The 23583-nt window shown below is 48.8% G+C and overlaps 7 protein-coding genes across 19 annotated transcripts; 5 read left to right on the plus strand and 2 right to left on the minus strand.

The window, feature by feature from the left end:
* Positions 1-38: 38 nt before the first annotated feature.
* On the plus strand, positions 39-2164 carry surf6 (surfeit 6). Of its 3 annotated transcripts, XM_088392822.1 has the most exons (6): positions 39-254; positions 451-624; positions 691-732; positions 808-981; positions 1155-1237; positions 1312-2164. In XM_088392822.1, exons 1-6 carry the CDS (start codon positions 170-172, stop codon positions 2014-2016), a joined length of 1263 nt encoding a protein of 420 aa, XP_088248948.1. In that variant the 5' UTR covers positions 39-169; the 3' UTR covers positions 2017-2164. The 3 variants fall into 3 exon arrangements, with proteins under 3 accessions (XP_088248948.1, XP_088248950.1, XP_088248951.1); XM_088392824.1 differs by lacking the exon at positions 691-732; XM_088392825.1 differs by lacking the exons at positions 451-624; positions 691-732.
* A 134-nt stretch (positions 2165-2298) lies between these two features.
* kyat1 (kynurenine aminotransferase 1) lies at positions 2299-5393 on the plus strand. 2 transcript variants are annotated; one of them, XM_088392821.1, is made up of 13 exons: positions 2299-2525; positions 2602-2660; positions 3033-3180; positions 3248-3397; positions 3466-3552; positions 3652-3777; positions 3841-3961; positions 4064-4140; positions 4205-4294; positions 4366-4552; positions 4613-4689; positions 4760-4846; positions 4934-5393. In XM_088392821.1, exons 1-13 carry the CDS (start codon positions 2463-2465, stop codon positions 4997-4999), a joined length of 1338 nt encoding a protein of 445 aa, XP_088248947.1. In that variant the 5' UTR covers positions 2299-2462; the 3' UTR covers positions 5000-5393. The 2 variants fall into 2 exon arrangements, with proteins under 2 accessions (XP_088248947.1, XP_088248946.1); XM_088392820.1 differs by having other exon boundaries at positions 2312-2660.
* A 190-nt stretch (positions 5394-5583) lies between these two features.
* On the plus strand, positions 5584-7999 carry spout1 (SPOUT domain containing methyltransferase 1). Its single transcript, XM_088392828.1, has 12 exons — positions 5584-5718; positions 5797-5836; positions 6092-6211; positions 6352-6511; positions 6595-6684; positions 6758-6807; positions 6963-7093; positions 7159-7231; positions 7303-7401; positions 7471-7573; positions 7635-7782; positions 7868-7999. Exons 1-12 carry the CDS (start codon positions 5671-5673, stop codon positions 7931-7933), a joined length of 1128 nt encoding a protein of 375 aa, XP_088248954.1. The 5' UTR covers positions 5584-5670; the 3' UTR covers positions 7934-7999.
* Positions 8000-8007: 8 nt separating this feature from the next.
* Positions 8008-11154, minus strand: st6galnac6 (ST6 (alpha-N-acetyl-neuraminyl-2,3-beta-galactosyl-1,3)-N-acetylgalactosaminide alpha-2,6-sialyltransferase 6). 7 transcript variants are annotated; one of them, XM_088392830.1, is made up of 7 exons: positions 11037-11123; positions 10280-10329; positions 9741-9947; positions 9215-9630; positions 8969-9076; positions 8677-8859; positions 8008-8519 (listed from the first exon to the last, which is right to left on the minus strand). In XM_088392830.1, exons 2-7 carry the CDS (start codon positions 10289-10291, stop codon positions 8510-8512), a joined length of 936 nt encoding a protein of 311 aa, XP_088248956.1. In that variant the 5' UTR covers positions 10292-10329; positions 11037-11123; the 3' UTR covers positions 8008-8509. The 7 variants fall into 7 exon arrangements, with proteins under 7 accessions (XP_088248956.1, XP_088248961.1, XP_088248955.1 ...); XM_088392835.1 differs by lacking the exon at positions 11037-11123 and adding an exon at positions 10528-11000 and having other exon boundaries at positions 9741-9873; XM_088392829.1 differs by lacking the exon at positions 11037-11123 and adding an exon at positions 10528-10997.
* st6galnac4 (ST6 (alpha-N-acetyl-neuraminyl-2,3-beta-galactosyl-1,3)-N-acetylgalactosaminide alpha-2,6-sialyltransferase 4) lies at positions 11047-13015 on the minus strand. Of its 2 annotated transcripts, none has more exons than XM_088392841.1 (5): positions 12789-13015; positions 12530-12691; positions 11965-12374; positions 11761-11868; positions 11047-11611 (listed from the first exon to the last, which is right to left on the minus strand). In XM_088392841.1, exons 1-5 carry the CDS (start codon positions 12798-12800, stop codon positions 11551-11553), a joined length of 753 nt encoding a protein of 250 aa, XP_088248967.1. In that variant the 5' UTR covers positions 12801-13015; the 3' UTR covers positions 11047-11550. The 2 variants fall into 2 exon arrangements, with proteins under 2 accessions (XP_088248967.1, XP_088248966.1); XM_088392840.1 differs by having other exon boundaries at positions 11047-11615; positions 12789-13008.
* Positions 12788-18770, plus strand: miga2 (mitoguardin 2). 3 transcript variants are annotated; one of them, XM_088392815.1, is made up of 15 exons: positions 12788-12933; positions 14357-14575; positions 14738-14948; positions 15017-15132; positions 15258-15390; positions 15470-15600; positions 15670-15787; positions 15887-16002; positions 16079-16191; positions 16301-16373; positions 16559-16645; positions 16778-16876; positions 16952-17086; positions 17155-17325; positions 17450-18770. In XM_088392815.1, exons 2-15 carry the CDS (start codon positions 14480-14482, stop codon positions 17639-17641), a joined length of 1791 nt encoding a protein of 596 aa, XP_088248941.1. In that variant the 5' UTR covers positions 12788-12933; positions 14357-14479; the 3' UTR covers positions 17642-18770. The 3 variants fall into 3 exon arrangements, with proteins under 3 accessions (XP_088248941.1, XP_088248939.1, XP_088248942.1); XM_088392813.1 differs by lacking the exon at positions 12788-12933 and adding an exon at positions 13233-13375; XM_088392816.1 differs by lacking the exon at positions 12788-12933 and adding an exon at positions 13233-13375 and having other exon boundaries at positions 15890-16002.
* A 153-nt stretch (positions 18771-18923) lies between these two features.
* dolpp1 (dolichyldiphosphatase 1) lies at positions 18924-22675 on the plus strand. Its single transcript, XM_088392845.1, has 8 exons — positions 18924-19036; positions 19867-19967; positions 20059-20143; positions 20230-20329; positions 20425-20523; positions 20609-20737; positions 20888-20977; positions 21057-22675. Exons 1-8 carry the CDS (start codon positions 18961-18963, stop codon positions 21091-21093), a joined length of 717 nt encoding a protein of 238 aa, XP_088248971.1. The 5' UTR covers positions 18924-18960; the 3' UTR covers positions 21094-22675.
* Positions 22676-23583: the final 908 nt, after the last annotated feature.

Here is a 23583-nt window from a genome sequence, read left to right on the forward strand (position 1 = left end):
GAACAAACTGCTTCCGGGTTCTTCTGGTATTTTTTGCGAACAAACTGCTTCCGGGTTCGTCACCCTCGTAGCGCCGTCCGCACGTGTGCTTTCGCTCCGTCGAAAGCCATGGCTAAGATTTCTATGTAAAGAAACAATTGAATTAAATTAAAAAGCGTCCCTTTCCGACATGGATCTCGCGGCAAAGGACTCGTACATCCAGAAACTGACAAGTAAAGTGCTACATCAGCGGGAACCAAAGAAGAGGCCATTCGGTAACGTTTGTTTGTTGATGTATTTATTTTTTACACATAGTCATATGAATAGGTCTCGGACTTTGGGAAAATGCAACTTAATGCACTACTTTGTAGTCGATCATATCTCGCATTGATTATTCCTGGAGGTGGCAAAATAAACGTGAAGTATGTATGTCATTTTATTTTTTACAATTCTGACTTTTTTCTCCATCAGTTCCTTTTAATGGCAAGAAAGACGGCGGTCCACCACAGAAGAAGAAAAAGTGCAAAAAGAAGTCATTCAAAGATGAGAAGAAGCAGAGTGTGACACCTCCGAATAAGTCCGGTCAGGCACCAGCACACAACGGACTCTTGAAAGTGAATGCAGCACAAATAGCAGAGAAAGGAGGTACACACTTGATTTTGTACTTCTTCCTTTTATTGTTGTCAAGCCAACTTAGATTTGTTTCTCCAGCGCTTAAGCACCTAATAGTTTTTCTTATTAAATGCATGACAGGTAAGATAAGAATGATTTTTTTTTATAATTCAGATAGTGGATAGATGGATACTCAAGATTCTTTTTCTCCATCAGTTCCTTCTAAGGGCAAGAAAGACGGCGGTCCACCACAGAAGAAGAAAAAGTGCAAAAAGAAGTCATTCAAAGATGAGAAGAAGCAGAGTGTGACTCCTCCGAATAAGTCCGGTCAGGCACCAGCACTCAACGGGCGCTTGAAAGTGAATGCAGCACAAACGGCAGGGAAAGGAGGTACACGCTTGATTTTTTACGTCTTCCTTTTATTGTTGTCACGCCACCTTAGGTTTGTTTCTCCGGCCCTTAAGCACCAAATAGTCTTTCTTATAAAATGTATGACAGGTAAGATAAAAATGACAAGAAGTGAGCTGTGATGTTGAACACAATCCAAATGCTTTGCTCTTAAGGAGTAAATGTGAAGGCCACCTTCTCTACCTTTGATGTTCTACGGAAGAAGCTGCACGACAAGATTGAAGAGGCCAAAGCACAGGTATGACGACGATAAGATGGAGGCTAACTAAGGGCTTTCACGATAAGAAGCATTTGTCATTTTATTTTTGGCAGGCCGGCCCCAAGCAGGCGCTGTCGGAGGCGGCCCAAGCCAAGCGGGCTCGGCGCATAATGGAGCGCGAGCGCAAGAAGCGAAAGAAGAAGGAGTTCCAGATCAAGCGGGCTGCCGAAGCGCAAGTCAAAAGCGAGCGAGCCGAGGAGAAGCCGCAACAGACGGCCGCGGCCCCGGCGGCTCCGACGGGCGCCGCTAAGCGGCAAGAGACCGCCGTCATCTTCAACACGGTGGAGACGGTGGAGGACAAGTACGTGGACAAGACCCTGAAGAAGGCGGCCAAGAAGCGGAGTGTCAAGGGTCAACTCACGCCGCTGTCGGGACGCAACTACAAGCAGCTGCTGAGCCGGGTGGAAGCTCGCAAGGACAAAGTGGATAAACTGCGGCAGACGGACGAGGCCAAGGCCCGAGAGCTCGAGGCCAAGATGAAGTGGACCAACGTGCTGTACAAGGCCGAGGGCGTCAAGATCAAGGACGACGAGGACATGCTGCGCGCCGCCCTGGCCAACAAGGAGAAGAAGCGCAACAGGCGTAAGAAGCAGTGGGAAGGGCGCAGCAACGCCTTGGTGGAGAAGATGCAGAAGAGGCAGGACAAGCGGCGTAGGAACATCAACAAAAAGAAGGCCACCAAGGTGGAGAAGAAAAAGCACAATGCCAGGAAGAAGGGCAGAGTTCTGGCCGAGGACTTGAAGAAAGCCAACTTGTAGCCACATTGCAAATGCTGGCTCGTTTCATGCGAGAAGCCAAATGAGACTAAAAGCCACCTTTTGTTTGAGTGGGGCTGTTTTTTTTATTTTTTTTTTGTCGTTAATTGGCTCTTTGTGTGTTAAAAAATATATACTATATTACACTGGTGATGGTTGAATATTTCATATTTATTTATCCCACTATATGTGTGTGTATGTCATTTTAAATACCTTAGATACATTTTTGTTATATTTACTATTTGCCATATTTTCATCGCCTTGGATCTTGCCCCGCCCACCCCGGAAGTGATGACGTAAATATGGAATTTGAGCTCTCGCTTCAGTGTCCCCCGCAACTATTCGCTAATCTGTAACATAAAACTTCTTCGGTTTACTATATACGGCACTACATCTTCTATTTAAAGTCACTCTTGTTAGCACACTACCTAGCAATGATTCATTAGCCCATGGGAGTCCTCGCCGGGAATCTTGCAAGTCGCTGCGCCGCTACGCTTCGAAAGTTCCCAAAGGCGTGTGATCGTAAACGTTTACAACCGTCGTGTTTTTGCATCTTTTTTATTCTCTTTGGGCTTCTTCCTCTCGCAGACAGTCATGTCACGAAGATTTCACGCGAGCCGGATCGAAGGAGTGGACAAAAACGTTTGGTAAGAAACCGTTCAATCAGTTCGTGCCACTCGCTAACAGAAGCAACTTATAATTGATTTGAAATTCATTTGATCTGCTTGAAAGGTTCCTCTGGGCTCTTTGCTTCAGGTTAAGAATGATGCAAAAGCAACTTGTAGTTGTAGAAAACATGCCGTAAGGTGCGTCGTAGAAATTGTCCACAAGGGGTCGCAATTTTGCACCACAAGTATTCTTTTTGCCTGTATCACAGCTTCGCTGTCAAGAAATGAAAGATATTACATTGCTTTGACTTTTACTACAGTGAAGGTTCGCCACCCTAAATTGAGACTTTTCCTGCACCCTATTAAAACAATTTGTTAAAAAAAATGAATTTCTAATTTCCCATCCAACAGGGTGGAGTTCACCCAAATGGCAGCCGACTACAAGCCCGTCAACCTCGGGCAGGGTTTCCCGGACTTCGACCCTCCGGAATACATCCAAGAAGCCTTCTGCGAAGCCCTGCGCGGCGGTCCCTCCATGCACCAGTACACGCGGGCCTTCGTGAGTACGCCGGGGCTGCGTTGGAAAGCACTCCCGAGCCGCCATATACGTAACCTCTTTCTCTTAGGGCCACCCACGTCTGGTAAATAGTCTGGCCAAATTCTTCAGCGGCATCGTGGGCCAGCAGATCGATCCCATGGAGGACGTCCTGGTGACGGTGGGCGCTTACCAGGCGCTCTTCTGCGCTTTCCAAGCGCTGGTGGACGAGGGGGACGAGGTGGACGCTCTTACCGAAGGCTGCTGCTCTTTTTGGGCGGGTAATGCAACCAAATGTGGCCCCGCCAGGTGATCATCGTGGAGCCTTTCTTCGACTGCTACCAGCCTATGGTGAAGATGACGGGCGGGAAGGCCGTTTACATCCCGCTGAGGCCAGTAAGTGCCCTCAACTGTTATCTAATGAGGAAATCTTTTCGGAGTGGCCCGCCGCAAGATGGCGGCTAAGCACAACAACGCGTCTCTTCACCCTCGCAGAAAGTCGAAGGCGGCGGAGCCCTGTCAAGCGGCGACTGGGTCCTGTCCTCCGACGAGCTGGCCGCAAAATTCACGCCACGCACCAAAGCCATCGTCATCAACACGCCCAACAACCCGCTGGGAAAGGTCAGAAGTGGAGCCGCCCGATTGCGGCGCCGGCCGAGTCACCGTGAATCTTTGTCTTGGCAGGTGTACACAAAGGAAGAGCTGCAAGTGATCGCCGACCTGTGCATCAAACACGACGCGCTGTGCTTCAGCGACGAGGTGTACGAGTGGCTCACTTACGACGGAGCCCAGCATGTGAAAATAGGCGAGGCATTTCTGGCCGTCTGCTAAGCGCTAATCGTGGCTAACGGCAACACGGGCAACCAGAGACCCGTCGTAACGCAAGCGTGTTTGCTTTGGTCCGCAGCCAGCCTGCCCGGCATGTGGGAGCGGACCGTCACCATCGGGAGCGCCGGCAAGACCTTCAGCGCCACCGGATGGAAGGTGAAATCCCAATTTTTGGGAGGGAGGTGCGGCTGGGTGAGAAAGAGGATTTACTTTTGTCCAGGTGGGCTGGGCCATCGGCGCCGGCCGCATCCTCAAACACATGAAGACCGTCCATCAGAATAGCGTGTACCACTGCGCCACAGCCGCTCAGGTGACGCCAATCGCGACGAGGGCCGCGACAGGAAGCTTCACGTCATCGTATTTCGCCCCCCCCCCCCGCAGGAAGCGGTAGCTCGCGGCTTCGAACGGGAGTTGGAAACATTCGGCTCGGCGGACAGCTACTTCCGCCAGCTGCCGGGCGCGCTGCAGCGAAAGCGGCACAAGCTGGCCTCGTGTCTGGAGAGCGTGGGCCTGAAGCCCATCATGCCGCAGGGGGGCTACTTCATGATAACCGACGTCTCCTCTGTCGGTGAGCCCAAAACGTCATTTTGGTGGCGTTGCGTGGCCTGAACTTCCTGCTTCTCCGCAGAGGTGGATCTCGCTGACCCGAGCACAAAAGACGAAGCCTACGACTTCAAATTTGTCAAATGGCTCATTAAAGAGAAGGTACGTTCCGAGCCGGCCGGATTGATTCGATGACAATTTGATGAGGGTTTTATTTTTTTTTATTTGGCAGGGCTTGGCGACAATTCCCGTGTCAGCCTTCTACAGTGCCGAGCACGGCAAAGACTTTGACAAATACATCCGATTCTGCTTTATCAAGGTAACATCACATTCCTTTCCATTGTATTCTTTTGTATGGAGCTGACTTTTTTTTTTTTTTTTTTCTTCGTGTGTGTCCAATTGAAAGGAGGACTCCACTCTGGATGCAGCAGAGGCCATCCTGAGAAAGTGGAAGGCTGCACGCGACGTGTGACCTCACTTGCTACTACCCGTCCCGCCGTCCAGATCTCAGTTGACTCCTTGCAGACAAGCCATATTCATCGTCCAAAAGTCAGTTCCGGTTCATCCAGAAATCACACGGCAAAGCACAATATTCTAAAGTTTTTGTGAGTAGTGTATTTGTGCAATACATCCTTCACCGTCCAAGCCTTTTTTGCCACTGAACAAAAGTATTGCAGACTTCTTGAGTTGTGTATCCCTAAATGTTGTCACTCAGGCTTTGTGATTTTGTTGTGCAATGATTTCAATCTACTGTGAAAAAAAACGACATTCAAGTATTACTGTGCTCCTTGTTACCTTAATTAAAATGAAATGTTCAATCTATTTTCATTATTAGCTGATTAAAATCAAGCAACGTTTTAATGAAATTCTTTGTTTCTATTTAATGGCAATTCTTTCTTGTCTCAGACACACTTCAAAATTAATCATCCGTACAGTGTAGAAACAATCAACGGGACCAACAATTTATCTACTAAGGTGACAAAAACTGCTGAATTCATTAAAAGAGCCAACAGTCATTCATTCCCTGCACGTCTTCTCACGCTTGGTGACGCTAATGCACTTTCGAGATGGTTTGCAAACACCAATAAACGAAGAAGAAGATGACCCGGAAGCAAATACACGTCACGTGTCCCTGTGAAAACCATGTCTCCTGGCGTCGCTACGAAGAGATCAAAACCATCCTCCTCTCAGGTACTACAATGTGCTACTAAAAAAAATCGGCATCAAGCTAATTTTCAATCTTTTATTGTGTTTTTTATTTGCGTTCAGCTGGAGGAAAAGGTTGACTGGAGGAAAAAGAAAGCGCAACGTGAGTATACACTTAGCCTGATGCTAAAATGCTAAAAATATGGAGGCTACTCTTGACTTGTTTTATTCAGTAGACTGGATTTTTTTTCAGGGACAACTATTCACTCCAAACATGTTAGCTATGCGTTTGTTTAGTGTTTAAACAGCACGCCTCTGAATTCTACCAAGCATAGTTTTTAGCATTCTTTAGAAATGTAAAAGTAATTTTTAATGGAGATTCCCCCCCCCCCCCCCTCGCACTGGCAATGCTGAGCAGTCAAGGAGGCCAAGAAGCAGAGGAAAGAGGCCAAGCTGATCAAACAGCTAGAAAATCAGAAACAAAAAGAGGCTGCTGAGAAGGAAAAAGCAGAGGAGACGCACACACACGACAAAGCAGGTATTTGAAAATAATCGGGATCATTTTGAACATCTCGAAACAGTCCCCAGTATAGATATTTATAATATATAAGTCATTTTGTTCAGGTTCGTTCAAATGCTATTTGCAACCATTTCAAATGAAATGTGCGCGCGCTGTAGGTCGAGCGTACACGGTGAGCGTGGCTCTGCCGGGCTCGGTCCTGGACAACGCTCAGTCGGCCGAACTGCGCACTTACCTGGCGGGACAGATCGCCCGCGCCTGCGTCATCTTTTCCGTGGATGAGATTATCGTCTTTGATGAGCAAGGCGAAGATGTCAAGTGAGTTCCTCAGAGGTGGATGCGCAAGAATCCACTGCTCGCCATCAATTTTAAGTTTTGTTTTTTTGCCCTGTCTGCCACAGGAGCGTGGAAGGCGAGTACAAAGGAATCGGGAAGAAAGGCCAAGCGTGCGTTCAGCTGGCCAGAATCCTCCAATTCCTGGAGTGTCCACAGTGAGTTGGAGGAAGCGCGCAGTGTTCATATTTGCTCTTTGGTACGACTCACGTGAAATTGAATGTGTCCAAGGTACCTGCGCAAGATGTTCTTCCCGAAGCATCAAGACTTGCAGTATGCAGGTAAATACGCAAAATCATTTGGATTAGTTTCCACGCGTGTGGCGTGTCCAAATTTTTGTTCATTTTTTTTTTTTATTTTGGGTGTCACCATAGCAACGTCATTAAATGCTAGCTCGATTTGATGAACGTTCCGCTGGTTGATGGGTTTCTCGTAGGACTTCTGAACCCTTTGGACAGTCCGCACCACATGAGGATGGACGAGGAATCGGAATACCGGGAGGGCATCGTCCTGGACAGGCCCACCAGAGCGGGCAAAGGTTCTTTGGTCAACTGCGGCATGAGGAAGGTAAGAAGCGGGAAGACAAACGGCGTGACGCGGTCGCCATGTTGACGATGGGCGTTCCGCCTCAGGAGGTGCAAATCGACAAGCAGCTACAGCCGGGCTTGAGAGTCACCGTTCGTCTTAACGTGCCGCTGAAGCAAGGTGATGGTCACTTTCAAAATATAAACTCTTTTAAAAAGGATGTGAAGTCACGTTTGTGCTTTGTCCTCCAGAGGGCAAAACATACAAGGGCGTGGTGGTGGCTCCTCACGTGCCCACCACGGAAGGCGGCCTTTACTGGGGCTACAGCGTCCGCCTGGCATCCTGTCTCAGTAGGTGTTCCAGTCATGCCTCCCCACTCTTTTGCTTTGAGATTTGATTTTCCCAATCTGATTCCACAGGCGCCGTTTTCACAGAAAGTCCGTACAAGGACGGCTACGACGTGACGGTCGGCACATCGGAAAAAGGCAGCAACGTGGACGACGCCTCGCTGCGGCCATTCAAGTAAGCTAGTCGCCGCCGCCGCCGGCGCTCGTCCGCTATTCCTCATGGGCCACTTTTGCAGGCATCTTCTAGTGGTCTTTGGAGGAGTCCAGGGACTGGAGTCCAGTCTGGATGCCGATCAGAACCTGGACGTGACGTGTCCTAGCGTCCTCTTTGACCTCTACCTCAACACGTGTCCTGCCCAGGCCAGCCGCACCATTCGCACGGAGGTGAGACGCAACTTGGAAACGGGCTTGGACCACTGGACGCGCTCCAGACGTCAACTCATTCTCTCCTTGTCTTCTTTTCACCCAGGAAGCCATTTTAATCTCCATGTCGACGCTGAGGCCGAAGATAGCGGCTGCCTTTTCCAGTACCTGAAAATCTCACAGGTCCTTTTTTTTTTAGATAGATAAAAGATAGATAATAAAAGTAAAAACACCACAACGTTGTAGTTAAATCAATATGATGTTTACTTCAGCCAAGTCAACAAATGCTTTGCTTCCTTTCAAACGTCAAACTAATCCAGCAAGTCGTTAGGCGACACTTGTACACGCGCGAGCGGCTTTCCTTTCGCCATCCTTAGGCGACACTTGTACACGAGCGAGCGACTTTCCTTTCGCCATCCTTAGGCGACACTTGTACACGAGCGAGCGGCTTTCCTTTCGCCATCCTTAGGCGACACTTGTACACGAGCGAGCGGCTTTCCTTTCGCCATCCTTAGGCGACACTTGTACACGAGCGAGCGGCTTTCCTTTCGCCATCCTTAGGCGACACTTGTACACGAGCGAGCGAGCGGCTTTCCTTTCGCCATCCTTAGGCGACACTTGTACACGAGTGAGCGGCTTTCCTTTCGCCATCCTTAGGCGACACTTGCACACGAGCGAGCGGCTTTCCTTTCGCCATCCGTCGTCAAAACGGGAAGCGCCAGCATGCACTTGAGGAGCTTTCCTTCCCCTAATTGATGCTGGGAAGCAAAAGTGCATCGTGATAAATAAGATCAAGATAAAAAGACTGCAAACTTGTAAAAAAATAACTCACAATGAATCAAGAACAAAACATTCCACACGTCAGTTTTTTTTTGCCCCCCCCACCCCCTCATCCAAGGGTCCATCCGTCCTCACCACGCGGGATGCGCGAAGGTGACGTTGTAGTGCTGCGCCCAGCGGCCAAACACCTGCTTTTCTGTGATGAAGCGGTGGTGGTTCCCTCTTTGGCTGTTCTGGTTATGCATGTACGTCACGCACTCATCGGAACCACGCGGCTTGTAGTAGTGATACGGCATCTTCTTGGATCCTGTCCGGTTCCTGCAAGAAGAAAAAAAATGCCCCCGTTTGCCACCAAAACGCGGTCACGCACGGCCGTGTTCTTCGGCTCACGTGGAACCGAATGGAATAATAACCCCGACCTACTCACCCGCAGTAACTGGACGGAACCATCCCGTACACTTTGATGTTGTCGCATATTTCGATGGCGATGACCATGGTGAACCAGCCCGTGCTCAGCCACGAGTTGGATTTGATTCTGAACAAGGAGAAAGGCGGGAGGTGACATTTTAGGCCAGCCTAGATAGTCGTCAGGGAAAAGGTGAGCTTTTCTGCCACTTTTGTATTTGTGTCGAAAGCTCTTGTGGGATCCTAGTTTAGGGCATTGGCAACTCACCTGTCTCGCCCCGTCTCCAGTTCAAAGAGCTTGTCGAATCGGAACATTTTCTCAGCTGCCACGGTAAAACACGACGCCCGCTTGTATGTGGAGCAAATCTTCTGGATGGATCTGTACAAGGTGGCTTTGGAGTCCTTGGCGGTCTTGCTGGGGGGTCCCCAGAAGATGACGATGGGCTGGTCGTCGGCGCCTCCGACCATGAACTCGTTGGGGTGGCGGACCAGCCGGTACACGCTGGAGTGGGCCACCACCCGCAGCGTGGTGCGCTTGCCCACGTCGGCCTCGTAGCCCGTCGTCGGTGCGTCGTTCATGCGGATCACGCACTCGGTGGCGTTGATCTCCTTGCCCGCTTTGGTGCCCAGCACGTGGCTGGAGCTGGTGACAAGGGCGCAGTACTGGCAGTGCTGGGTCATTCGCTGGGGGGAAAACAAAACAAAACAATCGCAGCAGGTTGAAAATGATGAGCCTTTATGATCAACTCCAAATCAACGATGTAATGATTCCATGATGGCACGGTGGGCCTTACCTCATCGCCAAAGACGGCCACGTAGTCGTCTTTGGCGGCCCACGTCTTGAGGTTGGTGGGCCGGGGCGTGTGGTTTTTGGCTATGTGGAAGGGCCCGTAGGCTGCCTGGCTGTCGCTGGTGCTGGCGCTGGAGCTGAACAAGATGAACAGCATCATCAGGATGAAGATGGCCACTGCGATAGCCACCCGCCGGGTCTGCGCTCCCGCCTGAGAAGACCAAAGTCACATCAGTTACAAATTGTAGCCCATCAAAATGCCGTGTGAGCGCCCTCTAGTGGAGACCTACTCAATGAGCTATTTCGTATGTGGTAAGTTTCACATTTTAACACTTTTGTTTTTTTTCCCTGTCGTAGTTTGGAATTCATTTGACTTTAATCCTTCCTCATAATGATTATTGTTTTAGTTTATTAATGCAATAATATCATATGCATGATTGATTTTTTTTTTTTTAGCTGACGTCATCAATCAACAGGGAGGATGTGCGGACCACGCCCTACCGAGCCCTCGCGGGTGCGCGTGTGTGTGTTTGTGTGTCATACCTTGAGTGCCATGCTTTTAGTTGTGTGCGGACACGCTGTCTGTGGTGGTCCTGCAGCATATTTGGGGCGGGGGGTTAGTGGAGAGGGGGCGGGGGGGGGCAGTAGTGTTTATTTACAGCTCATGCTCGCCCATACTCGATGCTAAGCAAGCCACTCAGTAAACATGCTCACATTATGATCAATCGCTATCTTATGCATCGCCCTAAATCCGTGCAAGGCAAGAATGAAATAGGAGAAATTCAAATTACCATGTCACTCACTCAGCCCCGCGTGATTGACTCGGATTTCCCTCGAGCGGAATGACCACGAAGCTTCACCGTTTTGCTCGGGCGTTTTGTGGTTGCACGAAGCGAAGCGGTTCGAAGGCGGGTTGCGAGCGAGCGAGCGACGCCTCGACGTGCTCTCATGGTGACGCTTCTGTCTTGGGCGAGCGCAGCTCCGGCTTGGCTGCCGCCGCCACCGCCGCAGCAGCAGCCCAGTCCATTTTGCTGCGACACTCGCTGACGTCAGCTGACGCGCAAGCAGAACAGCGGTGCTATCTCGTTGTAGCGGCAAGTCGACGACCCCCAAACCGCACACGCCCCTTTTGAGATTTTGAATTTTGTTCCCTCGCTACATTTTGCTTCTGTAATTTTCATCCTCGGTTCATTTCAACTGTGCGAGTCATAGCCACACCGTAGAACTGGTGAGACAAACACGTATATAAACTGAAATTTACAAAACATACACATGAAATACAAAAGTAAAACATACATACCACTTTGGCCTGCCAGTGAACAACTGGGTACTTTACTTCAACAGTTTGAACGTATTAATTCGAATTCCGCAATGAGACGGGCAACACATGATACTGACGAGTGACGATTACAAAAGAAGAAACGGGGGGAAAAAATAAGCAGCAGAAGCAGCTTTGACGTTTTTGCCTTTCTTCCTTCCTTCCTTCCTTCGCTTCCTCCAATCGGCCCACCTCCACGTTAGTGACCCCGATAGAGCAGATGGAAAACAAGTGCGGCCTTGATTGTGATTACGAAAAAGACGTTTTTGCCATGTGATTAGAACCGGAAAAATATAACTCTATCCAAGTAAACGGTGGCAGAAATAAGATCGTTGATCGCTCGCTGACTGCCGACAAGTGAATAAAGAGGAAAGTCACAAATTCCACGAGGGGTGCGTGAACTCCATTTTGTGGCGCGCGGCCCACTTGGCATAGATGGCCTTCTCGGTGATGAAGCGATGGCCGCCGCGCCGCTTGCGCTCGTGGGCCTTGTACATCAGGCACTCGTCCGCCGCCGCCCGGTCGTAGTAATGGTATAGCGCCGCTCTGCGATTGCTCTGTCTGACCACAGGGGGGGGGGGGGGGGGCAAAGCGGGGCCGGCATCAAAAACAGCGCCTAATGAGTTAGGGTTTCCCACTTTCAAAAGTCGCAAAGCTTCAGTGGGAATTTAGGGGTGTAGATGAATGCGATTGCTATGTGACTGACTTGCAGTAATCGGCGCTAATCATCCCAAAAACTCGAATGCGCTCGCACATCTCCGTAGCCAGCATCATGGTGAAGAACCCCGTGCTGAGGTACGCCCCAGACTTGATTCTGAAAGAGAGGTCCAAGCGGGAAAAGCAGAAACACCACAGGGTGGCGGCAAAGCACTACTTGGACTTCCTCACGTCACTTGGAATCCGACCGTACCTATTCTTTCCAGTTTCATTCTGGAACACGTCGTCGCAGAGCCGGATCCTCTCCGGGGTCATGGCGTAAAGTCTGGTGCTGGGGTAGCGGGCGGCGATCCTCCGCAGCGCGTTGAAGATGGTGCCCTTCCCGTCCGTCCTCATGTTCCTGTAGGGCCCCCAGAAGACGTACGCCGTGTCGGCTGCCTCTCGGAAGTAGCGGCGCCCGTCTTTGAGCAGGCGCGGCACGCTGGTGTGCGAGACCACGCGCACGCTGGTCCGGGCACCCACGTCGGCCTCGTAGCCCGCCGTGGGCGCATCGTTCATGCGGATCACGCATGGGATTCGGTCGATGTCGGCGCCAAGGCCGGCGTTGCGCATCTGGCCGGAGCTGGAGATCAACGCGCACTGGTTGAAGTGCAGGTTTAGGAACTAAAACGCATGGAAAAAAATAAGATAAAATAAAAATTGCGAATCCAGCTTAAAAACAAGTTGAATTTAGACAAAAGCAGTGATTTGCTGCCCTTCTTCTCGAGGCAATTGGAAGAGTTTTACCAAGTATAATGTAAACGCTTGAAAGGTGTCACCTGGTCCACCCTGTCAGGCCGGATCCTGACGTAGCCCCAGATTCCTTCTTTGGGCTTCGCTGCAGGGCGCGGTGGTGTACGGTCCCCCCGGCTGATCACATGTCCCAACCACAACACCGGGAGGCTTAGGAGGCTGAGCACGCAAAGCCAGTGCAGCAGCGTCTGTGTGCGCGCGCACAAACATCAATGCACACGTCGAAGAAAGTTGATCAAACGAGCATGAAGTGCACGTGATGCATTCAAAGACACTCGTTCTTACCGTAGATTTCATGTCACGGGCTTTGCTTTGGAGGTCCCGGGACCGTTATCTCAGCGGGACTCATCTTATCCAATGTAGTCATTCGCAGGGTTGCATTAGCGCAGAGCTTCCGGTCCATCCAGGCGTTTCCGACAGCAAAACAAAAGTAAGCCCGAATGTTCATGGTTTTATGTTTTTTATTGCTGAATACACAAAAATGTGATACTGTAATCTCAGTGTTACGCTTTCAAAGTCGTGTCGGAATACAACAACGTCAAAAGCACGTGTTAGGTAGAATGCCTTTAATTTGAAATATATCACCGTTTTTGTGACAAACTGAGCCCAAGTTCTTGTGTCAATCGAACTTTACTTCCGGTCTGGTTCTGCGCGCTTTTACCTCGCGAGACAACATTGACACATCTGATTGGATTAAAGAAATACATAACCTCACACTCGCTTATCCGATTGGTCGATAATGCGGAAGCTCCCCCCACACCCTTATGCAATTGGCTAACAGTCGTGTCAGTATCATCACCACACATTTTGTTCCGCGGGACGGTTCCACCGTGACACAAGAATGCCCTTCCTTTTCACGTCGGATGCCCACGGTATAGACAAAATGCCTCTACAGTCATTATTATTCAGCTGCTAATATGATCCCGAGTTGGAATTTGCTGTAAAACTCTTCAAGTGTCAGGTGTCGCACCGGGTGTGATGTTCTCTGACAGGAGACGTGAGCTAGGCTAGCCAACTTGATAGCTAACGCCGCTTACCGCAATGTCCATTTGTTTTCCTCCAAATGTTGTTAAACATAAAGAGTGTGAAGATAAACGTGGAGGCTTTCTAGCGGGTTGCCAACTTTGCTTGAGTTATGCTCGTATCATTTTTAACGGTTTCTGATTTTAATAAAAGCGAGCCATATGAGCTGTCATGTTTTCTAACGTTTTTGTAAGCCAAAATAGCCCATAAAATGACTCAAAGGTGTGTATACTTAGCTATAATCTCGTTTGGACGTGGTCACAAATGTACTTATTCAGTTGCACCTTGTTTGTAAAATTCAGAATGACAAATGGTTTGTTTAATGCCTTAATGTGCATTATTTGCCCACCTGACATGCCACGGCAGTGTGTGCAAGTATCTTAGCTAATTCTGTTGATAGTTTGTTGTGAGTGATTTAACCGCTAGATAAAATATTTAATTCAAGTGTTTGTGTTGCATGGAAAAGACCGGCCCTGCTTTAAATGTTTTGTCGCCCTCTTGTGGCACCTATGCGCAACCACAAATTATTCCAGTTTTTTTTTTTTGCAATTTGTAGATATAAAAAATGGGGGCTCGATGTGTCTAAAAATTCCCGGGGAATTTTAAGTCCCTGTGTAGTGTTTAGCGACCAGGTAAACGTTTCAGAACACAGCCGTAGTGTTTGTTTTCTTTCTTTGTCCAAGTACCTGTTTTCTGGCCACCTTTCCCCCGCTAACCGGTTAATGCAAGCTTAATTACCTCGCCTTGTGTTAATACCCTGTCTGGAGCAGCGGGAGGTGGCCTTCCTTACAGGATGAAGACCTTCTGCTGATGTATTTTTTGCGTTGCAGGCTAACGCGACAGATGACGGCAAAGTAAAAGCCAAATCTCCCGAGCTTGGCTCACCCCAGCGCTTCAGGTGAAGGCTTTTTGGCGTTTCTTCGGAGAGCGGTTGCCTCTCGCCTCGCCCGGAGATGTCCTTGAGAAGAACGGAGGGCGTGTCCGTCGCACAGGCCTTGGCCATGACGGTCGCAGAGATACCCGTGTTCCTCTATTCTACGTTTGGCCAGGTAAAGAGGGCTACAGTGTCGTTACCGAAACCTCTTTTAAAAATGTTGCACAAGTCAAACCATGTTTTGAGAGATTTGCACTGCTTTGTAATCAAATCCAAACAAAATGTATATTGAAAAATAAAAATGCAAAATAATAATATTACAATCATTTCCTCTCAGTCCATCTTCTCGCAGCTGAGGCTGAGCCCGAGCTTGAAGAAGGTGCTGTTTGCCACGGCGCTGGGCAGCGTGGCCTTGGCGCTCACCGCCCACCAGCTGAAGCGGCGCGGCAGGAAGCGGAAGCAGGCCGTCCGCACCGAGGAGGACCGGGTGCCGACGGGCGTGCCCGAAGCGCTTCTCAGGACGGGGAGGCCGTCGTCGCTGAGGAGAGGTAGCTCGCTGGCCGCCCAATATTTGCCAGCCGTACTTTTCCGCCGTGACGTCACTTCCACCCCGCAGTTCCGCCGACGGGCCGACAGGTGATGAGCCCCGGTACTCGCAGCAACGACACGCTGAGCGGCATCTCCTCCCTGGCGCCCAGCAAACATTCGAGCTCCTCGCACAGCCTGGCGTCCGTAAGTTTCCATCATCTCTCTGCGAAGATGACTTGGGTATTCGACAGCCACTCTTAAAGACACCAGCTGACATTTTCTCTCAGCAGCCATACATGTCATCTAATGGCTATGTCCCCCTCCCACAGATGCGAGTCGCGAGCTCGCCGAATCAGTCGGCCAACCCGCCGACGCCCTGGGAGGCTGAGGAGGCTGCGGCGGGGGAGCCGTTGGCGGCGGCGGCCGTCGAGGACGCCAATGCGGAGAATCTCTACTTAATGGGTAAAATCAAATTTGGACGGACATATGACGACCTTCCCTGTCAGTGACAAAGCGAGGCCGTTGTACGCGCCGCCGTCAGGCATGGAGCTCTTCGAGGAGGCCCTCCGAAAATGGGAGCAAGCGCTGCATGCTCGTCACACCCGCAGAAACTTGAGTTCCAGCAACAGCAGCTTGGCACTGCAGGGGGCGCCGTGCGGGGACACTCCGACAGTAAGTTTTTTTAAATCAATTATTATGATTGAATTTTTTTTTTTAAATAATTGCTCTCACTCCTTTCAGATGGAAGCTCACAACAAAGTGTTTGCCGATAAGCTGGAGACGCTGCTGCACCGGGCGTACCACCTGCAGGAGGATTTTGGCGGCAGCATTCCCACAGAAAGCCTGCTGGCTGACTTTGGTAAGACAGCCACCAAAAAAAACAAAAAAAAAACAGATGGGCATCTTGCATTCGAGCCTTTTGCTTAATGTGCTGTCACCTCCCCCGCCCCCGTCCCAGTAGAGAGCGAGGGCACGCTCATCTTACCCCCGCTGGAGAGTTTCCGCATGGCGGCAAGCGACGACGACGACGCCGCCACGGTCTCGTCCGATGACTCCTTCTTCTCGGCCGTGGAGGTCGGCCACGTTGGGCAGTCGCCGCCGTTGCGACCGCAACGTGATATTTGACAGAACTTGTATTTTTGGGGTGCAGATGTTTGACGCCATTTCGCTACAAGATCCCTACCAGCTCCTGAAACCCGCCGCTCTCTACGAAGAAGCTCTGGCTCGTGTCAGGGAGGACCGCGTGGCCTACAGGTCGCTGAGGTACACAGAGGAAGCACCATTTCCTCCATTTCTGAATTCAGTTCTCCGGCGTTTCAGTTCAGCATTCGCCAAATTGCATTCACTAGTCCAGATTATTTTTTTTCACCAGGACTGAACTACTTGAATGTTACGGTGACCAGGACTTCCTGGCCAAGCTGCACTGTGTCAGGCAAGCATTCCAGGTGGGTGCGCACCTTCCCAGCCGCCATACCTATGCATCAGGAGTACAAAGAGAAGCCAACAAAAGTAAAAGAATGCTGAACTATAAGCACAGATCAAAAGTAACTTAGTGTTTTGAATGATGCACCCACTGTGGGGGGGGGGAACATAACCCAATAAAGTCCAAAGACTCCCACTTGTGATTCAGATGCTGTTGCTGGATGAGACGCACCGCACGTTCTTCATGGAGACGGGCAAGCAAATGATTGCCGGCCTGATGGTGAAGGCCAACAAGGTGAAAACAACAAGCCCAAATTTTGAGAATGATGGACGGAATGGACAACACACGCAAACATCGCTTCAAATGGAGACTCGCTCTTCTTCTTGGCTCGAGAATAAATCTTGCTATTTTTGCCGTCGCGTTCAGAGTCCAAAAGCGTTCCTGGAGAGCTACGAGGACATGCTGCTCTACACTCAGCGAGAGGAGGCGTGGGCCGTCACCAAGATGGAGCTGCAGGGCCGCGGGGTGAGCCGTCTTGTGGGCGTGGCTTACTCGGGTGGATGAGCGGTCATGTTTCATGTCGGATTGCACGTTTTGAAGGTGGTGTGCATGACCTTCTTTGACATCGTGCTGGACTTCATCCTGATGGACGCCTTTGAAGACCTGGAGAACCCGCCCTCGTCCGTGGTGGCCGTGCTGAGGAACCGATGGCTCTCGGACAGCTTTAAAGAAACGGTGAGGTTGGCGGGCGCCCGCTCTCCTGCTGGCGTGCTCCATCTGAGCCTGTTGCGCTTGTGTTCCAGGCTCTGGCGACGGCTTGCTGGTCGGTGTTGAAGGCCAAAAGGCGACTTCTCATGGTTCCCGACGGCTTTATCGCCCACTTCTACGCGATATCGGAGCACGTGAGCCCGGTTTTAGCCTTTGGCTTTTTGGGCCCCAGGCAGCACTTGAGCGAAGTGTGTACCATTTTCAAGGTGAGGAGGACGTGTGTGCTTAGATGTGATGTTTCTCGTCCCAATCGCAATCATTTGACATCCTGAAAGAAAAGCTTTTAAGCTGGTGCCGGTGAATGACAAAGCTCAACTCAACTGTCTGCAGCAACAAATCGTGCAGTACCTCAAGGACATGTTTGACCACGACAAGGTGCGCTTCACGACAGTGCAGTGCTTGGCAGAGGACATCCTGAAACTCTCACACCGCCGCAGCGAGATCCTGCTGGGCTACCTGGGCATCGACGGCCTCCAGGAGCTCAACGGCGGCCCGCACGGCGACATGCAGGGACCCCACTAAACTGCACCAGGTGTGTGTAAGGGCTGGGGGTCATTCTCATCCCCCCTCCCACTCACTCATCAGGTTATCAGCTACTATCGAGAAGTCCATCACGGAACAACACGCGACCGGCAGCTCTTCAAACGTCATCCATACGTACAGCATGGATCGCAGCACAACCCGTTGCTGCGTGTTTGTGCATTTTATATGAAATAATGACTGATTTCCAAGGATGATAAGTTGCCCTTAAAGTCTACTTGAATCTCGTCGTACTGCAGCTATTTAGCCCAGTCCAATTGTGAGAGTGCGAACGAACGCGTGTCTTCTGCTGTAGGCCATCAAGCTCCTGTTGAAAGTTCAAAGCAGAGGTTGACAACCTGCGGGCCGCTTGGTCACTCAAACCTCAGAGACATCCAAAACATTTCAACCTACAGATGCGTATACACTACTCACAAAAAGTTTGGGATATTTGAGGGAAATTTCAGGGTGAACCTAAAATGCACTCTGACATTTACAGGTCAGTGTATATTGAGCGATAAATATTGATATATTTATGAGAAAGTTATGCAAATGTTTGTAGTGGATGAAAGCGACATGTCAGTGCCATGGTAAAGGTGTGAGTTCAAAGCAGGAGTGCTACGTGTGGCTTGGGACGGCACATGATTGACACTGATACATATCTTTACCTTTATTCATGCCATATGTGTTTAGGCTTAAGATATGGTGAACATTGTACATAAGAGATATATTCCCCCTCCCCAAAAAAACCATAACCTGCCATCGTGGTTTGTGATTTTTATGCTTTCCCTTTCATTTAAAGTCTTTGTCTGCGTGTGCAATTCGATCTCCCAGTGGAAGGGAGAATCCATGCTCATCTAGTAAGTAATGTGCATCAAAAATGGGCAGTTTCACACTAAAAAGTTAGTTTTTCTTTTCTGTCTTGCATGGGAAATTCATATGAACAAAATTAGACTCGGCACAGCTTATCCAATGGTGTTGATTTATGATTGCCAAAACATCTTATTTATTGTGTTGTCACCCTGCCTTTTCTTTTAATTCTTTCATTTTCAATGCTTGTAAAAATTGTAAATTGATGATGGTTCTCTGTATTAAATGTTAGTTTTTGTTATTAAACAATACCATACCACTATTCAGATTATTTAACTAAATATACAAAAGTGCTCGTGTTTTTATTCGTTGTTCATTCAATAATTCTTTGGACTTCCGGCTCTCCGCTCCCCTCGCATTGTGATTGGTTGGCACCAAGGACTGTCGCTGCTCGCCATTGGCTGGCCTTGCGCGATGGGTGTGTCTTGACCGGTGGTTGCGTCCGGGTAAAGATGGCGTTGGAAGAGCAGTGCTCGGCGCCACCTCGATGGCGGTCCATATCGCTAACACACGTCGAGTTTGCCGAGGGTAAGTGGACTCGACGTTTTTTCGCCTGACGACCGACCCTCGGTTGACTGCCCGGCGTCTTTTCCTGTGTCGTCCCCCGTGAATGGAAACGCACAGTTGCCCAGTGTTGCCAAATTGTGCGACGCCGCGAAGCGCAAAACGTCACCGTGCTTGCTAAATTGTGAGACGACGCGCATGCGTACTCTGTGACGGTGGGCACAATGAAGGCTAGCGAGTTAGCTTAAGAGAAGAGTTGATATAGGCGTTTGTTTTCCCCATAGGGAATTCAACAAACATCACACGTCCCGAGCTCCTCTCACATTTAATACACGGTGAAAGGTGAAAACCAAAGTGTTGCTTTATATTAATAAGCTCTTCCTTTGAGGACTTACTAACACTGACGCTAGCTCCCTGGGCTGATTGTGTTAGCATTGCTAGCCCCGAACATAAAGAACAGCATGTTAAAAGATGATCATTTAACATTTCAATAAAGGACTAATGTGCTTTGATTGTGTTTCCCAAAACGAAGCTCAGTGCTCTAAGTAGGACGTGGGTGGATTTCTAATTGGGTCAGAATCTAGCATGTGTGTGAGATAGTGTAATAGTTAGATATTACTAGTTTAATTTTTTAAAAATTATATAGTTCACTGCAGTCCACTTAAAAGCAGAAAAAAGTACAGAATAAGCAAATGACTGCAAATACAGCACTTGAAAGACTCGGTACCAAAGAATATTTAAGTTGTATATATCTTTGTTTGCAGTGGACCTAACTAGCTCCTTCCTTACATTGTGATTTGAGAATAGGGAATGAGTGACTTCCCGCGTCTTATCGTTGCGGTTTCTCGTTTCAGATGACCTGACGGGACACCTGCTGGCCTACATCAGCCTTCTGCCTCTTGCCATCCTGGTGGGCTTTGTGACCCTCATTGTTTTTAAACGGGAGCTGCACACGGTAGGTCGTTAGGTGGGAAGCGCAAGTGCTCCATCTGTTGAACACGTTGCAAGGAACCTTGGCTAAAGAAACAGCTCGACTTTCTCCGCAGATTTCCTTCTTTGGTGGGCTCACCCTCAACGAGGCTGTGAACTGGATGCTCAAACACATACTCCGAGAGCCGCGGCCATGTGCAGGTACGCCGAACCGCGCCTTCCCTTTTAGTACCCAACGGAAGTCAAAGCGGGCCCAGCGAGTGACTGAACGCGTGGTTTGTCGGCAGGGACGCATTCGGCCATGACCAGCGACTATGGGATGCCGTCCAGTCATTCCCAGCTCATCTGGTTCTTTGTTGTTTACTTTTTTCTTTTTCTTTATTTAAGGTGAGTGTGACACGCGTTAGAAAAAGTCTGCAAATCCCAGGTGGGTGTGATGGAAATAAAACGAGGTCAAGATCTTGTCTCACCTTCGCCCTCAGAATGCACCAGACCAACAACGCTCGCTGCGTGGACCTCCTGTGGAGACACGTCCTGTCCATCGTCCTGTTGGGCGTGGCCTTCGCCGTCTCCTACAGCAGGTCTGCGGCCCCGAAATCCAGACTGCCCTCATTTTCGTTCCTGCGTGTGCACTTTACTTGTCGCGTAACTGTTTGCGCTTTGCAGGGTGTACCTGCTGTACCACACGTGGAGCCAGGTGTTCTACGGCGGCGTGGCGGGCAGCGTCATCGCCGTGCTCTGGTTCTTCATCACGCAGGAGCTGCTCACCCCGTTGTTCCCCAAAATAGCGGCATGGTAAGTCGCTTTGCATTCTCCGTCTCCGACGCACGCAGTCACAGATAGGTCAGCAGAATGTGTGACAAAATCTCAAAAGACTTTTTGTTTTAATTCAGATGATTCAATCATGACCCAGACAGCTCAATCTATCCTTGTGTTTTGGGGCAGGCCTGTATCCGAGTACTTCCTGGTGCGCGACACCAGCCTGATTCCCAACATCTTGTGGTTCGAGTACACGGTGACGCGTTCGGAAGCCAGGTAAGGCTCGCCGCCGCGTCAGCCAGCCGCGGCGTCAGCCAGCCGCTTGTTACACGAGCGCCTTGCTCACCTGTTTCAGAAACAGACAACGGAAGCTGGGCACAAAACTCCAGTGAGCCCTTCGCACGCATTTGACAGAAAAACACTGGAGGACTTGTGGACTCGAGTTGCCGGGTAGAAAAAAAACCAAGCGGGGAGGCACTGGCAGTGAGCTTGTACACACACACGCACACGCACACACGCACGCCTCGTCCTTGTACAGCTCGTTCGTGCATGCCACGCCGTGCAAGAGGCCAATTATTTAAACAATAGATGAAATGTTTGAACTGAGCGCACACTGATGGGGTCACCTGACCTCCCAGGAGCTGAACTGGAGGCTTTTCTCCACAACTAATTGTCACACTGTCATTGCAGCATTTTTTTTAATCTTCTGACACAAACCTGAGTTTTTCCTTAATGCTGAAGAAATTTGTGATTTAGAGGGAAACAAATGCACTTTGTAAAAAAATTAATGACGCGCTGGTTAAATGTTAAGGACCCCCCCACCGATTGGAACAGTCTGTCGACGGGGTGGCCCAACACCCGAAAATCCTTGCTTGATACCGCGGACGGTGGGGCCGCCGTAAAGTTGGATCTTCCTGTCGTGCATTGCTTTGGACACTTATCAAAATTGTGCTTAGATATTAACGAGTTCTTTTTGTATCACCAAACTTTCTGGAATTTCTTTCTTCATCATCCTTTTTGAATGTATTTGCAGGTTGTTGTTTTTTTTTTTTTACAAGTGAAATTGTAATACAAGAAATGAAATGTAGCCGTACATTTCAGTGAATCAGTGGGTTCATTTCAGTAGTTCGCTTGAGAAGCTAACGGACAGTTAGGAAAACAATTTTTTTTCTCCAACTCAAGCCCAAACCGTTTCCACTGGTTAGTGTCAAAAACCAAACCAAACTTGAAGCGTAGCGTAAAAAGAATACATTGACCATATTTGGACATGCAGTGTTTTTGCCTGATAGCGAAGATAAGAAACATTCAACTAGATTTTGAATTGTTGTTAAAATGATGTTCCATTTTCTCCTTAGTGGATGTCTGATTTACACATTTCGCTTTTGAGCTACTGAAATTAAGCTTTTTCTATGAACTCAATTCAGTATTTTATAACAATTTTTTTCCAGTTACCTTCTTTGAGAAATTAAGCAAAAATTACTGCAGTCCTTTCATTGCCATTTATTTGTCCAATTCCAAGATTTTTTTTCTACCCCTTCAGTTTTACTCTTCATGAACGTTTGTGTGCAAATCCAAGTTTACAGAAAAGCAGGTCATTTTTGGACCAAGGTGTTTTTGATTTGCTTTTTATGCCTCATTTGCGTCTTGGACTTTTTTTTTTTTTTTAAAGAATTTTTGTAATGATCATGTTCTTGTTCATATAAGTTTTTTTTTGTACATTTCTAAGACAACATTCTGCATCTTTTTCAAGAGCGCTTAAATCCTGTTTTTTTTTTAAAAATCATTTTTGAAGAAAGGGAAAAAAAAGAATAAAAATCCATAAACAAGGCTGGTTGTAGCATGTGATGATGTGGAATTCCGACCACTGGCGATCTGAGTGTCATATCAGTATCAAAAAGGGAAAGAGAAATATTATTTCCTTGTGTATTCTCTATCAGGCTGAATAAACGTGTTGACGTACAAAGTTCCACTTGATATACGACGTCTTCTCTTTTACCTTACTAAATTGTCACTAGCTCAAACATTCGAGACCCAGGAGCGTAAATATGTAATCCCCCCCCCTTCCAGAAAAAAATGCTCTAAAAACACAGTTGCGTTGAGCGCTGAGTAACCCCCCGGAAAATGCCTCTTTTGTCCGCCAGAGGGCGACATACTCTCAACTAGTGTTAGGTTTTACCAAATAGTTTTTTTATTTTGCTCTTGTAACATTAAAATTTACTATTAATGTAACTTTAGGCAAACTAATTTAAAAGTGGTTCAAACATATGGAAATCTACTTTTAAAATACACGTTAGTGTAAGGTTCTGTTGTATTTTGAAAAGATGCAGTTTCTCGCACAGCATCCATTTTGACAGCTCTTTGTCCTCAGTGCAAAAGGGCACACGCTTGGTTGGATACTTTTGCTCAGTCCCGTAATTGTTTCTTTCTGCCCCACCGACTTCCCGTGATCATATTCATGGAATAGAAAAAAAAACCCACAACAAGCTGGGCCCTCATCAATTTTGTATCAGGCCCCGGATCACGTTTGTGCGATCATCGCACCGGCGCTGCTAAAGAATCAAAATCCCCTGATAAATATAAATGCCTTCCTGATGAACAAACCAAGCGCAACATTTCCCCCAGAACAAACTAGAGCATGTGGCGTGGAAATGTGTTGGTCTCAGGTGCTCCGAGGTCTGGCGACAACCTCACAATCGCGCAAGCACAAAAGGTCTGACAATCATTTCAAAACAAATCAAGAATTATAAATGGGTTATTTAGGGAAGCTTATGTGAACTCCCCCAAAAGTAATTTCCCCTCATCAACTTGCTCGAACGTTGAGCGAGCGCATTTTCACATCTAATCCTTCCAGCTCGAACTTGACCTCCAGCCGGAGGGAAGAC

Source organism: Syngnathus floridae, chromosome 12, assembly GCF_059516105.1.
Source record: "Syngnathus floridae isolate MCC-2025c chromosome 12, RoL_Sflo_1.0, whole genome shotgun sequence".
In the NCBI taxonomy this organism is placed as follows: Eukaryota; Metazoa; Chordata; class Actinopteri; order Syngnathiformes; family Syngnathidae; genus Syngnathus; species Syngnathus floridae.